The following is a 12514-nucleotide window of genomic DNA, read 5'->3' on the forward strand; positions in this document are numbered from 1 at the left end:
TTTTTCTTCTTAAATATCTTTTAATTCCAGTGTAACATACTGTGTTATATTATTTTCAGGTGTGCAGTCGTGATTCAACAGTTCCATATATAACTCGGTGCTCATCATGATACATGTACTCTTCATTCCCTTCATCTAGTTCAGCCATTCTCCCACGCTCCTCCCCTTTGGTAACCATCCGTTTGTTTTCTGTAGCTAAGAGTCCATGTTTAGCTCCTCTTTTCTTTGTTTGTTTCTTTTGTCTCGTGAATTCCACAGTGGAGGGCACCTGGGTGGCTCAGTGGGTTTAAGCCTCTGTCTTCCGCTCAAATCCTGATCCCAGGGTCCTGGGATCGAGCCCCACATCGGGCTCTCGGCTCGGCGGGAAGCCTGCTTCCTCCTCTCTCTTTACCTGCTTGTGATCTCTGTCTGTCAAATCAATAAATAAAATCTTAAAAAAAAAATCCATAGTGGATGAGTGAAATCATACAGACAGTATTTGTCTTTTTCGGAGTGACTTATTTCACTTACCATAATACTCTCTAGGTCCATTTGTGTTGTTGCAAATGGTAAGATCTTATTCTTTTTTATGGCTGAGTAATATTCTTTATACACACACACACACACACACACACACACACACACCACATTTTCTTTATCCACTCATCTACCAAGGCACCCTTGGGTTGCTTCCATAACTTGACTACTATAACTTATGTTTCAATAAGCACACAGGTGCATATGTCTTTCTGAACTAGTGTTTTCCAATTCTTTGAGTAAATACCCAGGAATGGAACTACTGGATTATGTGGCAATTCTACTTTTGATTTTTTGAGCAACCTCCCTGCTGTTTCCCACAGTGGCTGCACCAGTCTGCATTCCCACCAACCGGGCAGGAGGATTCTTTTTCTCCCCACATCCTCAGGAACACTTGAAATTTCTTGTTTTGTTGATTTTTGCCATTCTGACCGGTGTGAAATGATACCTCGTTGTAGTTTTGATATGCATCTCCTTGTTGATGAGTGATGCTGAGTATATTTTCATGTGTCTGTTGTTCTATCTGTAAGTCTTCTTTGGAGAAATGTGTTTTTGTCTTCTGTCCATTTTAATTGGATTATTTGGTTTGTTGGTGTTGAGTTTTGTAAGTTCTTTGTATATTTTAGATAAAAAACCCCTTATCAGATACATCATTTGCAAGTGTATTCTCTCATTCAGTAATTTTCTTTTTGTTTTGTTGATCATTTTCTTTGCTTTGCAGAAACTTATTATTTTGATGTAGTCCCAGTGGTTTTTTTTTGCTTTTGTTTCCCTTACTGTAGGAGATATATCTAGAAAAATGTTGCAATGGTTGATGTCTGAGAAATTAATGCCTGTGCTCTCTTCCAGAGTTTTTATGGTTTCAGGTCTGACATTTAGGTCTTCAGTGCATTTTTTAATTTGTTTTTGTGGTGTGGTGTAAGAAAGTAGTCCAGTTTCATTCTTTTGCATTTAACTGGCCAGTTTTCCCAACATCATTTTTTTTTTTAAGATTTTATTTATTTATTTGACAGACAGAGATCACAAGTAGGTAGAGAGGCAGGTGGGGCGGGGGGGAAGCAGGCTCCCAGCTGAGTAGAGAGCCCAATGTGGGGCTCGATCCCAGGACCCTGGGATCATGACCTGAGCCGAAGGCAGAGGCTTTAACCCACTGAGCCACCCAGGCGCCCCTCCCAACATCATTTGTTGAAGAGAATTTTTCCCATTGCATATTCTTGCCTCCTTTGTGAAAGATCAGTTGACCATGTAATTGCCAGTTTATTTCTGAGCTCTCTACTCTGTTCCCCTGACCCATGTGTCTGTTTTCATGCCAATACCGTATTGTTCCGATTATTATGGCTTTGTGTTATAGTTTGAAATCTGGGATCGTGAGATCTCCAGTTTTGTTCTTTTTCAAGATTGCTTTGGCTATTCAGGGTCTTCTGTGATTCTGCTTTAGGATTCTTCTAGTTCTGTGGAAATGCTCTTGGTATGTTGATAGGGATTGCATCAGATAATGTAGGTTGCTTTGAGTACTATAGACATTTCAACAATATCCGTTCTCCCAATCCTAGAATATCTTTCTATTTGTTCGTGTCATCTTCAGTATCTTTCATCAAAGTTTCATAGTTTTCAGAGTACAGGTCTTTCAACTACTTGGCTAAGTTTATTCTTGGATATTTTATTGTTTTTGCTGCAATTACATATGAGATTATTATTATTATTTTTTTTTTTTTTTGTCCTGCAAAATCATTTTATTTTCTACTGCACAAACATCTTTCTCAGGTAATGTTACTAGAACAACCTGCTTACGAGGTTTTTATAGCTTGGGATAAATATAGTTATTTTTTTTTTTAAACTTCTATTATATGGAGTTGTGATATAAAAATGATTTATAGGCTATATTTTTCAGAAAGCATTTAGCTAGAATGTAATCCCACTGAGAAAACTTTCCCATTTAAGTCTATGATATGGAATGAAAAGATAGAATTAAAAGTCTTCTGATCAAGAAGCTTGCGATCATCAAAGGAATGTTAGTCTCCACAGAGAGCCACCAGGATTTTTTCGTAATCTCCCTTGGTTTCATCCAGGATGGCTTGGCAGAGAGAGATACCATACAGCTTCTGGTAGCACGCTTTGATATCATTCATGTCGATTTCAGAACGGGAAACCATGATTCTGATCAAGGTCTTATGACGAGTTCCAGAACCCTTCATGGCCTGATGAAGCTTCTCGGCAAAGAACATCTGTTTGCTTGTGGCACACTTCACGATAGCCGTGAGGCATTTCTCAATGTCGCCTTTCATCTCCAGGTCTAGGACTTTGTTCATGTCGTGCTTACTGTACTTGCGGTACTTCTGGAACACTTGGCGAAGATGGGGATAGGCTCTGGTGGTAAGGATGGTCACGAACACGTTCACATCCGGCCCCTTTCTCCTTTCTCCTGCTTCATACAAAGCCCTAGCATCTGTATCAGCCAAGTCATCATTCCAGCCCAAATCCTCAGATCGGTCACCCGTAGCCAGAGAAAGCAGAGCATTCCGATAATCTCCAGATGTGTCTGAGGTGGTATCTTTAGCCAGATCTCTCTTCAGTTCTTCTCTATAGACTCTGTTAATTTCTCTGATCTCTTTGTTAGTTCTTGATACCAAAATTTCATCCAGAGTGTCTTCATCAGTTCCAAGGCCCTTCATGGCAGCACGAAGTTCATCAGCGTCAAACTGGGCTGGAGTTTTCAGTAGCGCCAAGACAACTTCCTCGAGGTGACCAGAAAGGGCTTTCTTCAGAGCTTCATCCAGGGGCTTTCCTTTTTCCTGGAGATACGCTGCTTTAATCTGCTGACGCTGTGCATTGTTCCTCTTAGTTAGAATGTCAATGATGGTTGCTTCATCCACACCTTTAACCGTTATCGCGTTATGCAAGGCAGCAACATCCGAGGATGGATTGAAGCTAGGATAGGGGCTCACTGCTGACCCAGGACCGCCTTTGGATCCTTTCACAGTTTTAATGTATTCCTGCTCTTCATTTTCAATAAACCAGGCCTGTTTGAGGAATTCTGAAACCATTGCCATTTTGAAAGAAGGATCCTTTTTCTCCAACTTCTTCCAAAGCACTGAAGAGAGATTCAACTGCGAACGTTTCCTACTACATGAGATTATTATCTTAACATCTCTTTCTGCTACTTCATTATTAGCGTATAAAACTGTCCTGAATTTCTGTGTATTACTTTTGTATCCTGCAATCTTACTGAATTCATTTATCTGTTCGAGTAGTTTTTTGATGGGAGTCTTTAGGTTTTTCTTACCATGTAGTATGATATCGTCAGCAAATAGTGAAAGTTTTACTTCTTCTTTACCAGTGTGAATTCCTTTTATTTTCTTTTTGTTGCCTGACGGCTGTGGCTAGGACTTACAGTACTATGTTGAATAGCGGTGGTGAGAGTGGACATCCTGGTCTTTTCCCTCATTTTAGAGGAAAAGCTCTCTGTTTTTCACCATTGAGGTTGATGTTAGCTGTGGAGGTTTTTTTATATGGCCTTTATGATGTTGAGATGTGTTCCCTCTAAACCTACTTTGTTGAGGATTTTTTTTTTTTAAGATTTTATTTATTTATTTGACAGAGAGAAATCACAAGTAGATGGAGAGGCAGGCAGAGAGAGAGAGAGGGAAGCAGGCTCCCTGCTGAGCAGAGAGCCTGATGCGGAACTCGACCCCAGGACCCTGAGATCATGACCTGAGCCGAAGGCAGCGGCTTAACCCACTGAGCCACCCAGGCGCCCCGAGGATTTTTATCATGAATGGATGGTGTACTTTGTCAGTGCTTTTTCTGGTTTTTATCATTTTCTCTTGTTGATGTGATGTATCATGTTGATTGATTTGCGAACACTGAATCACCATTGCGTCCCAGGAATAACTCCCACTTGATGGCTGTGAATGATTTTTTAAAAATGCATCGTTGGAGTCGGTTTGCTAATATCTTGTTGAGGGCTTTTTTCCTCTATGTTCATTAGAGATATTGGCCTGGAGTTCTCTTTTTCTCTAGGGTCTTTATCTGGTTTTGGTATCAGGGCAATGCTGGCCTCATAGAATGTATCTGGAAGCTTTCCTTCCTCTTCTGTTTTTTGGAATAGCTTGAGAAGAATAGACATTAATTCTTCTTTAAATGTTTAGTAGAATTCATCTGGGAAGCCATCTGGTCCTGGACATTTGTTTGTTGGGAGTTTTTTGATAACTGATTCAGTTTCATTGCTGGTTATGGGTCTGTTCGAATTTTCTCTTCTTTTTTTATATTATGTTACGTTCGTCACCATACCATACATCATTAGTTTTTGATGTCGTGTTCCGTGATTCATTATTTGCATGTAACAACCAGTGCTCATCACAACACATACCTCCTTAATACCCATCCCCAGGTTACTCCATACAATTACCCCCCTCCCCCGAAACCCTCAAATTGTTTTCATACCCTCTCCTGGTTCATCTCCTTCTCTCATTCCCCCCGTTTCTGTTTCCCATCCTTCCCCTACTGTTCTCTGTGCTATTCCTTACATTCTATGTGTGAGTGAAACCGTATGATATTTGTCTTTCTCTGCTTGACTTACTTCATTCAGCTGTTCCGTCCATGTCGATGCAAATGGTGGGTATTCATCCTTTCTGATGGTTGAGTCATATTCCATTGTCTTTCTCTGCTTGACTTACTTCATTCAGCATAATCCCCTCCAGTTCCGTCCATGTCGATGCAAGTGGTGGGTATTCATCCTTTCTGATTGCTAATATTCCATTGTGTATATGGACCACATCTTCTTTATCCGTTCCTCTGTTGAAGGACATCTTTTCTCCTTCCGCAGTTCGGCTGTTGTAGACATTGCTGCTATGAACATTGGGGTGCATGTGCCCTTTCTTTTCATTACTTTGTGAAATATCTATATTTTTAGGGTAAATACCCACTAGTGCAATTGATGGGTCATAGGGTAGCTCTGTTTTCAACTTTTTGTGGAACCTCCATACTGTTTTCCAAAGTGACTGTATCAACTTGCATTTGCACCAACAGTCTAAGAGGGTTCCCCTTTCTCCACAGCCTCTCCATCATTTGTTGTTTCCTGCCTTGTTAATTTTTGCCTTTTTTACTGTTATATAAGGTGATATCTCAGTGTGGTTTTGATTTGAATCTCCCTGATGGCTAATGATGTTGAACAGTTTTTCATGTGTCTATTAGCCATTTGTATGTCTTCTTTTGAGAAATGTCTGGTCATGTCTTCTGCCCCATTTTTTGACGGGATTATTTCTTTTTTGGGTTTTGAGTTTAAAAAGTTCTTTATAGATCTTGAATACCAGCCCTGTATCTGTAATGTCATTTGTAGATATCTTCTTCCATTCTATTGGTTTCCTCTTAGTTTTGTTGGTTGTTTTCTTTGCTGAGCAGAAGCTTTTTATCTTGATGAAGTCCCAAAAGTTCATTTTTGCTTTTGTTTCCCTTGTCTTTGGTGATGTGTCATGAAAGAAGTTGCTGTGGCCGATGTCAAAGAGGTGACTGCCTATGTTCTCCTCTAGGATTTTGATGGATTCCTGACTCACATTGAGGTCTTTGATCCATTTAGAGTTTATCCTTGTGTATGTGCATGGTGTAAAAAAATGATCGCGTTTCATTCTGTATATAGCTGTCCAGTTTCCCCAGCACCATTTATTGAAGAGGCTGTCTTTTTTCCATTTGATATTTTTTCCTGAATTGTCGAAGATTAGTTGACCATAGAGTTGAGGGTCCATTTCTAGAGACTCTATTCTGTTCCACTGATCTATGTGTCTGTTTTTGTGCCAATGACATGCTGTCTTGGTAATCACAGCTTTGTAATACAGCACAAAATCAGGCAATGTGATGCCCCCAGCTTTGTTTTTCTTTTGCAACATTCCCTTGGTCGTTCAGGGTCTTTCCTGGTTCCATACAAATTTTAGGATTATTTGTTTCAGCTCTTTGAAAAGTGCCAATGGTATTTTGATAGGAATGGCGTTAAAAGTGTAGATTGCTCTGGGCAGCATAGACATTTTAACAATGTTTATTTTTCCAGTCCGTGAGCATGGAATGTTTTCTGTTCTTTCTGATTCTGTTTTGAGAAGTTACACGTTTCTGGGAATTTATCCATTTCATTTACTTTGTCCAGTTTGTTGACATAAAACTTTTCATAATATTCTCTTATAATCTGTTGTATTTCTATTGTGTCGGTTGTTGTTTCTCCTCTTTCATTTCTGATTTTGTTCATTTGAATACTTTTTTTTTTTCCCCAAAGAGTTTGACTAAAGGCTTACCAATTTTGTTGATCTTTCCAAAGTACCAGCTCCTGATTTCATTGATCTGTTCTATTGTGGGGTTTTTTTGGTTTCTGTTTCATTCATTCATTCATTCATTCATTCATTTGTTTCATTTATTTCTGCTCTCATATTCATTGTTTTATCTTACTTTTTCATGAAACTTTGTCCTTGGCCTGTTATAGACTCAGTGGCTGTGAGGAATTTCGTTCAATATTCATTCAGCTAATGTTTATGGATTACTCGCTGTGCGCCGTTATTTACTGAGCCTTGCTATATGCGGGGTACTATGCAAAACTGCTATTCTTTACCATTAGGCTCTCGTGTCCCCTATCTGAGCTAAAGTAGCTAGGTCCCAACTAGGAAGCCACACCATCTCCTCTCAGACTGTTGGCATCACTAGATTTTTGTGCTTTTCGTGGGTTCCTAGTTTCGCTGCTCTGCGTTACTTTTTTAATTAATAAAAGAAGAAAACACCATCAGCAGTTCCTTGCAGATTCCTTGGGCTCCTTTGCTCTGCTCACCAGGAATCCTGTGTAAAAACTGGAGCAGCGACATCATCGCAGGTGAGGAGTTCAGATGTCGCATAATGGGAGTTTGGGTTGCGTATTTAAATACTAACAAGGCTTGCTCTGCAGTTTGATTGAAGAGATTCCAAATCCCGAGTGCCATAACTCGATTTTCAGACTCAGGCGTCATCTGCAGGCCTATTATGAGCTCTTCCTGGGGAATGTGCAGGGCATGAGATGTTGGAATAGGCGGAGACAAGTGTCAGATAATTATCCCTACATTCAGAGATGAGAGCTGGTGGGTGGGTCCGGGATGGGCTAGACTTTTTAATCCCTTGTGGGGCTGAAGAAGATCTTTCAAGAGGGCTGTGAGTCCTGTGAGACAGAGTTTTTTAGGGTGTTGCAGATGAGTGCAAATCCAGCCTATTTCTCTGATCTGGATTGCTGCTCGTCCTTGTGATACTCAAGCCCAAACATTTGAATGGAAGCAGGTACTCACGAGGCTGCCTAGAGGCCTGATGGCCATAAAAATGTGTGCCAACGGGCATAATTGAGCATTTTTCTGTACCAACATAAATTGGCACTGATTCTTCTCTTTTCCTGCCTTTTTCATACCAGTTGCTCTATATTCATCCGCTAATTAATTCTTTCAGTAAAATGTCTCGCATACCCCCTGTATACCCACTCACGCCGCTACAGCTGTGAGCCAGGCCATGCCTGTGTCGACTTTGTAGTCTGCTTGGCTTGAACAACTAACTGCCTAGATAAATACTTTAGGTATTTACTGAGCACCGGCTCTCTGAGGCTTGGGTGGAGGTAGACGTAGGAAGCTCTTCCAAGTTCCAGTTTCCCATTTCTACCCTCAAGGAGCTTGCAATCCGGTATGAAAGTTAAAACGTGCAGCGGATACCTCCCACGTAGCAACGTTTCCCAAGTCCCTGCACATTTTGACGAGGATGCTGCTCTCCCACACGGTCTGGCCTAAGGCCAGTGTGAAGATCAGGTGACTCAGAATCCGCTTTTTAAAATACGGATTTCTGTGCCGCACCTCAGGCTACACAGACCAGATAAAATCTACGGGAATAAGGCTGTAGGGGACCACGGATAAAACTGTGGAGGGCATGCTGAACTTAGGTGTGTGTGTCTGTGTGTGTGCGCACGCGCATGTGTGGCCCTTCACAGGTTTGAAGAGTGTTCACTCATCAGTTTGGCAGCTTATAGTCTGGACCCGGAGCTGCCCATTTCAGCAAGGGAAGCCATGGTTCTGTGGCCAGTAAGCGTTCAAGGGGGAAGGACTTGGGAGGAAGCCCCGAGGGGTGGGGTTGGTGGGGGACAACCGGGTGACATGTAGTGGCGGTTACAGGCCATTACAGTCACAGCTCAGTGTGTTTGGAGTTCACTGTAGTCCGGGTGATTTTGTCTCATTGACACCTGTTATCCTCATAGTGTCTTCTGCAGAATGTACCATTGTTGTGTCCACTTGTCAAGGAGGAAACCACGGCCCAGGGAGGTTGAGCAACTGGCCCTAAGTCACCCAGTTTGGAGATCACAGAGTTGAAATCCTAGTGCGGTTTATCGCTGTCCTTCCCTCCAGCGTGAGTGAGAGAGAGGACAAGAGAAGTGCGTGCCCTAAATGTGAAAACCAAGCCAGCCTGTCCTTTGGGGAGGACTTCGATCTCACTGATAAGTGTTTTTCATGTCTGCGTCACGCTCTGGAGCTCTAGGAGTGTATTGCAGGAAACCTCCAGGAAGAGGTGCTGGCGATGTTCTCCTGCCCACGTTTATAGAACAGTTCTGAGGTGGGGTTCAGAGAGGTCCAGGGACTATCTCTGTGAGCCACCTAGACCTTCAGAGTCGTCATTGATCATCTCCGTGTTGTCTGACTGCCCTATTAGAGGAGATCTGACATGGCCCCATCTCTTGCTTCCCGTGGTTGGGATTTCTCACCCCATCTCTGGGATTGCATTGTTCTGGGAGCCTCCTTTCCTCTAGGAGCTGCCTCTCGGGGTTTGTATTTGCCTCCGTTCTCCTCCTCAGGTTACCCGCTGTATAAGCAGAGGGTAACTGGGTTGCAATTTTGTTCCTGAGAATGTCTTATAAGGTAAACTGGAGCTCCACAAGGGGAGGCCAGAGAAAGAAGGTTCCTTAAAGGAAACCAGAGTCTTGGATCCAAGTGCTGAAGAGTGCTTTTGGAAGTGAAGGCCCTGCCCCTCCTTGGATGGCCCATGGGGCAAGCTGTGGCTGCATCATGTGGTGCGAGCAGCCCTGGGTTTGCAGGGCCGGCCTGGATCCACCCCTCGTGAGCTGACGCGGGGCAGGTCCTTTAACTCATCTTCCCCATGAGTAAAACTAGGATCTCGTGCCAGATAGTCCTGACAGGCCTGGATGAGAACAGGCCCAGGGCAGGGAGCATGCAGGGCCAGAGTGACAAGCTGGTGGTGTTCCCATGGCGGAAAAAGTTAAGAGTGTTTTGTGATCGCAGAGAAGCAGAGTGCTAATAAGGTAATTAGCACCTTTTCTCTGATTACCAGCCTGGGAATATTATTGAAAGAGATTAAATAGAAACTGTGAAAAGATCCCTCGGTAACTGAGAAGTGAGAGAAAGGTAATAGCCTATACTCTGTGTATAAAGGAATAAAAATACGTTTTATAAGCAGAGAATGGATCTCTCTCACCCTTGCCTCGGTGGCTTCCTTTTAGACCCTCCCATTTGTCTGGTACCACAGGGCCTTTGCACATGACGCTCTTTCTTCTTCTCTTTGCCTACATAACTCCTACTTCCTCGGGAGTATCTCTGACTGTCTAGGTTGTTGAGTTTCCTTCACTGTGGATTCTGAAAGCACCATACAGCTTTCCTTCAAAACACAAATGTAGCACAAATTACACATTTGAGTGACTATTTAATCCTTGTTTCTCCTTTTGAGACCATAACATCTGTGGATACAGATTCCATGGCTGTTTTTGGTTTTTTTTTTTTCCATCACTGGATCCCCAGCCTTGGCATGCTGCCTGCTACAGAGATTAATAAATAAAAGGAATTAATTAATTAATTAATTAAAGATACAGTTAAGTGATACTTGACATCCAGTCTTTTGTACAGTTCTAGGAAGTTGATAAACCTGGTGCTATTTGTCATTCCCGTGAAGAAACTGAGGCTTTGGAGACAGTGACACAAATCAACTTTTCCAGGATGCATACCTCATAGACTGGAATTCGTACAGAATCCTGGAGAGTCTGAGAGTTTATTCCTCTTTGCTCTAAATACAGGCATCAGGTTGATTGTCATAAAAGTAGAAGTTTTAACCACTGAGATTGAAATAAGCATACAAAAGCAAAAACAAAAATCAAAAGACAGACAACAAAGCCCATGGGACAATGGATTCTGATCCAGCTACTTCTGACTCAGCTACATTTGAAGAAAGTCTTCTTGTTGCCTTTAACTTGCCTGGAACAAACCTTGGGGAGGGGCTGATTCTATCCCAGGAGTAGTTCTGTATCTCGATCACCAGCTTGAGCAAAGGAACCTTCCAAATGACTTTAAGGAACAAGGTGGAAAATGATGGAGTGATGGTAGGAGCCAGCACCCAACGCCTGGCTAAGATTTGTCAGCACAGTCATGGGTACGTAAACCGCCGGGCATTTCTGCCTAAAGGTCGTGCAGCCTCCTAAGCTTCCTGGCTTGTTGAAGTTGGAGGTGGAGAGAGAGCCTGAATTAAGTGTCTTCCTTGGCTGCATGACTTGAGGACCTAATTCACGCCGACAGACTTGGGCAAGGCTCCTAGCCTCATTCAAAACAAACCAGACAACCCAAACAAAAGCAAAAATTGCATCAGAGCCCTCTTCGTGCAGGGGATGCAGTGATTAGGAAAACGAAGTGGGACAAACAAGATAAAACCACATGTGGTACCTGCCTCTGTGCATGTTCCAGCAGGGGACACACACACTCAAGATGCCTGGGAATAAATCTCTGTTATCAGCCCTAGTAAGTGCTATGAAAATACAAGGCAGAGCATTAGAAGGTTGGAAGTTGACCTGATTGAGGAGGGCATGAGGAGCATCACTTACAAAGTGATGATTCAGGAGTGAATTGAAGGACGAGGAAGAAGGTGTAACCAGAACCTGGGATCCCCTCTTGGTGGGTGTGGGGCCAAAGGACCCAACCAGCCAATCAAATATTTGCAAGAGGGAGGGGTTTCCATGGAACAAGTCGAGACCACCAGGGCTTTTTCCCCAAAGCAGTGTCCCCGCCTTCCTCTACAAGAAAGTCGGGGAAGTTGTAGTCTAATGGTGCATGCGTGTTCATGATGGGCTTGGCAAGGGAAGGCTAGAATCGGGGCAGAAGTCATCCAGTAAGTTGATGGCATCCAGGTCCTGGTGGATGGATGTGCCAGGGGCTGGCGAGAGTTGGCGTCATCAGTTCACCGGCTGTGTTTAGTCCAGTTGCGTTTGAATGCTCAAAGGGATTTAAATCCTGCAAAAATGACTCAAAACTATGTGTTAGGTCAGTCTTTACTTTTGAAAAGCACTGGGAGTTTTATCACTGATATACCATCGCTGATACGGTTAGGGTATTTCCTGGCCTGGTAGTCCTGTTTGTTCCTACATTTTTTGTGCCCTTAAAATTATTAACTACTGAAGTCTGTTTTTCTGCAACGTATCCCAGGAAGTTCTGAAAGAAATGTGCTTACATCAGTAGTGCCAGTCAGGCATCAGTCACAAAATGCTGGGGCCTAAAATGATTTCTGTTATGGTCAGATCATTATGTCTCCTCTTTTCTTTCTCTGGGTACCCCTAGGCTTATCTGCCTACAGAGGGACCTTTCCAAGGGAAATGGAACAGCATGAGCAAAGGTCCTGTGGCAGTCACCAGGGGATGAGAGGTCACTGCAGTGGGAGGGGAGAGAAAGCAAGGCAGCGTGTAGTCTGAGACAAGCCTGTAAGGTAACAGGGTTCAGACCCTGCTGGACTCTACAGGCCACAGGCTGGTGGTATTAGTTCTAAGAGCCACGTGACAACGAGTGGTCAGTGCCACCGTGGAGGTGAAGTCTGGTATCAAGAGGGTGAAACCCTCTCCTAAGTCAGACAGTTGGCTGTAGGAATTTGAGTGTCCATAGGATCAATACCAAACCCTTCCCCGGACCTGAGCCAACAGCCTGCGCAATAAGGACCTCAGGATCCTAGGTGAGGGAGGCCCCGTCCTCAAGGTCACTGT

The 12514-nt window shown here is 43.1% G+C and overlaps 2 protein-coding genes across 8 annotated transcripts in view; one reads left to right on the forward strand and one right to left on the reverse strand.

Annotated features, from left to right (window-relative positions):
• Positions 1-12514, forward strand: part of GRIN2A (glutamate ionotropic receptor NMDA type subunit 2A) — a 609475-nt gene that overhangs the window by 422799 nt on the left and 174162 nt on the right. The window lies entirely within an intron of this gene.
• On the reverse strand, positions 2219-3581 carry LOC116581030 (annexin A1-like). Its single transcript, XM_032328006.1, has one exon. The coding sequence runs from the start codon at positions 3564-3566 to the stop codon at positions 2529-2531; it is 1038 nt and encodes a 345-aa protein (XP_032183897.1). The 5' UTR covers positions 3567-3581; the 3' UTR covers positions 2219-2528.

Source organism: Mustela erminea, chromosome 20, assembly GCF_009829155.1.
Source record: "Mustela erminea isolate mMusErm1 chromosome 20, mMusErm1.Pri, whole genome shotgun sequence".
NCBI classification, from domain to species: Eukaryota; Metazoa; Chordata; class Mammalia; order Carnivora; family Mustelidae; genus Mustela; species Mustela erminea.

Coding starts and splice junctions, on each gene's coding strand:
- LOC116581030 (XM_032328006.1), bottom strand. CDS start 3,566: ATGGCAATGGTTTCAGAATTCCTCAAACAGGCCTGGTTTATTGAAAAT.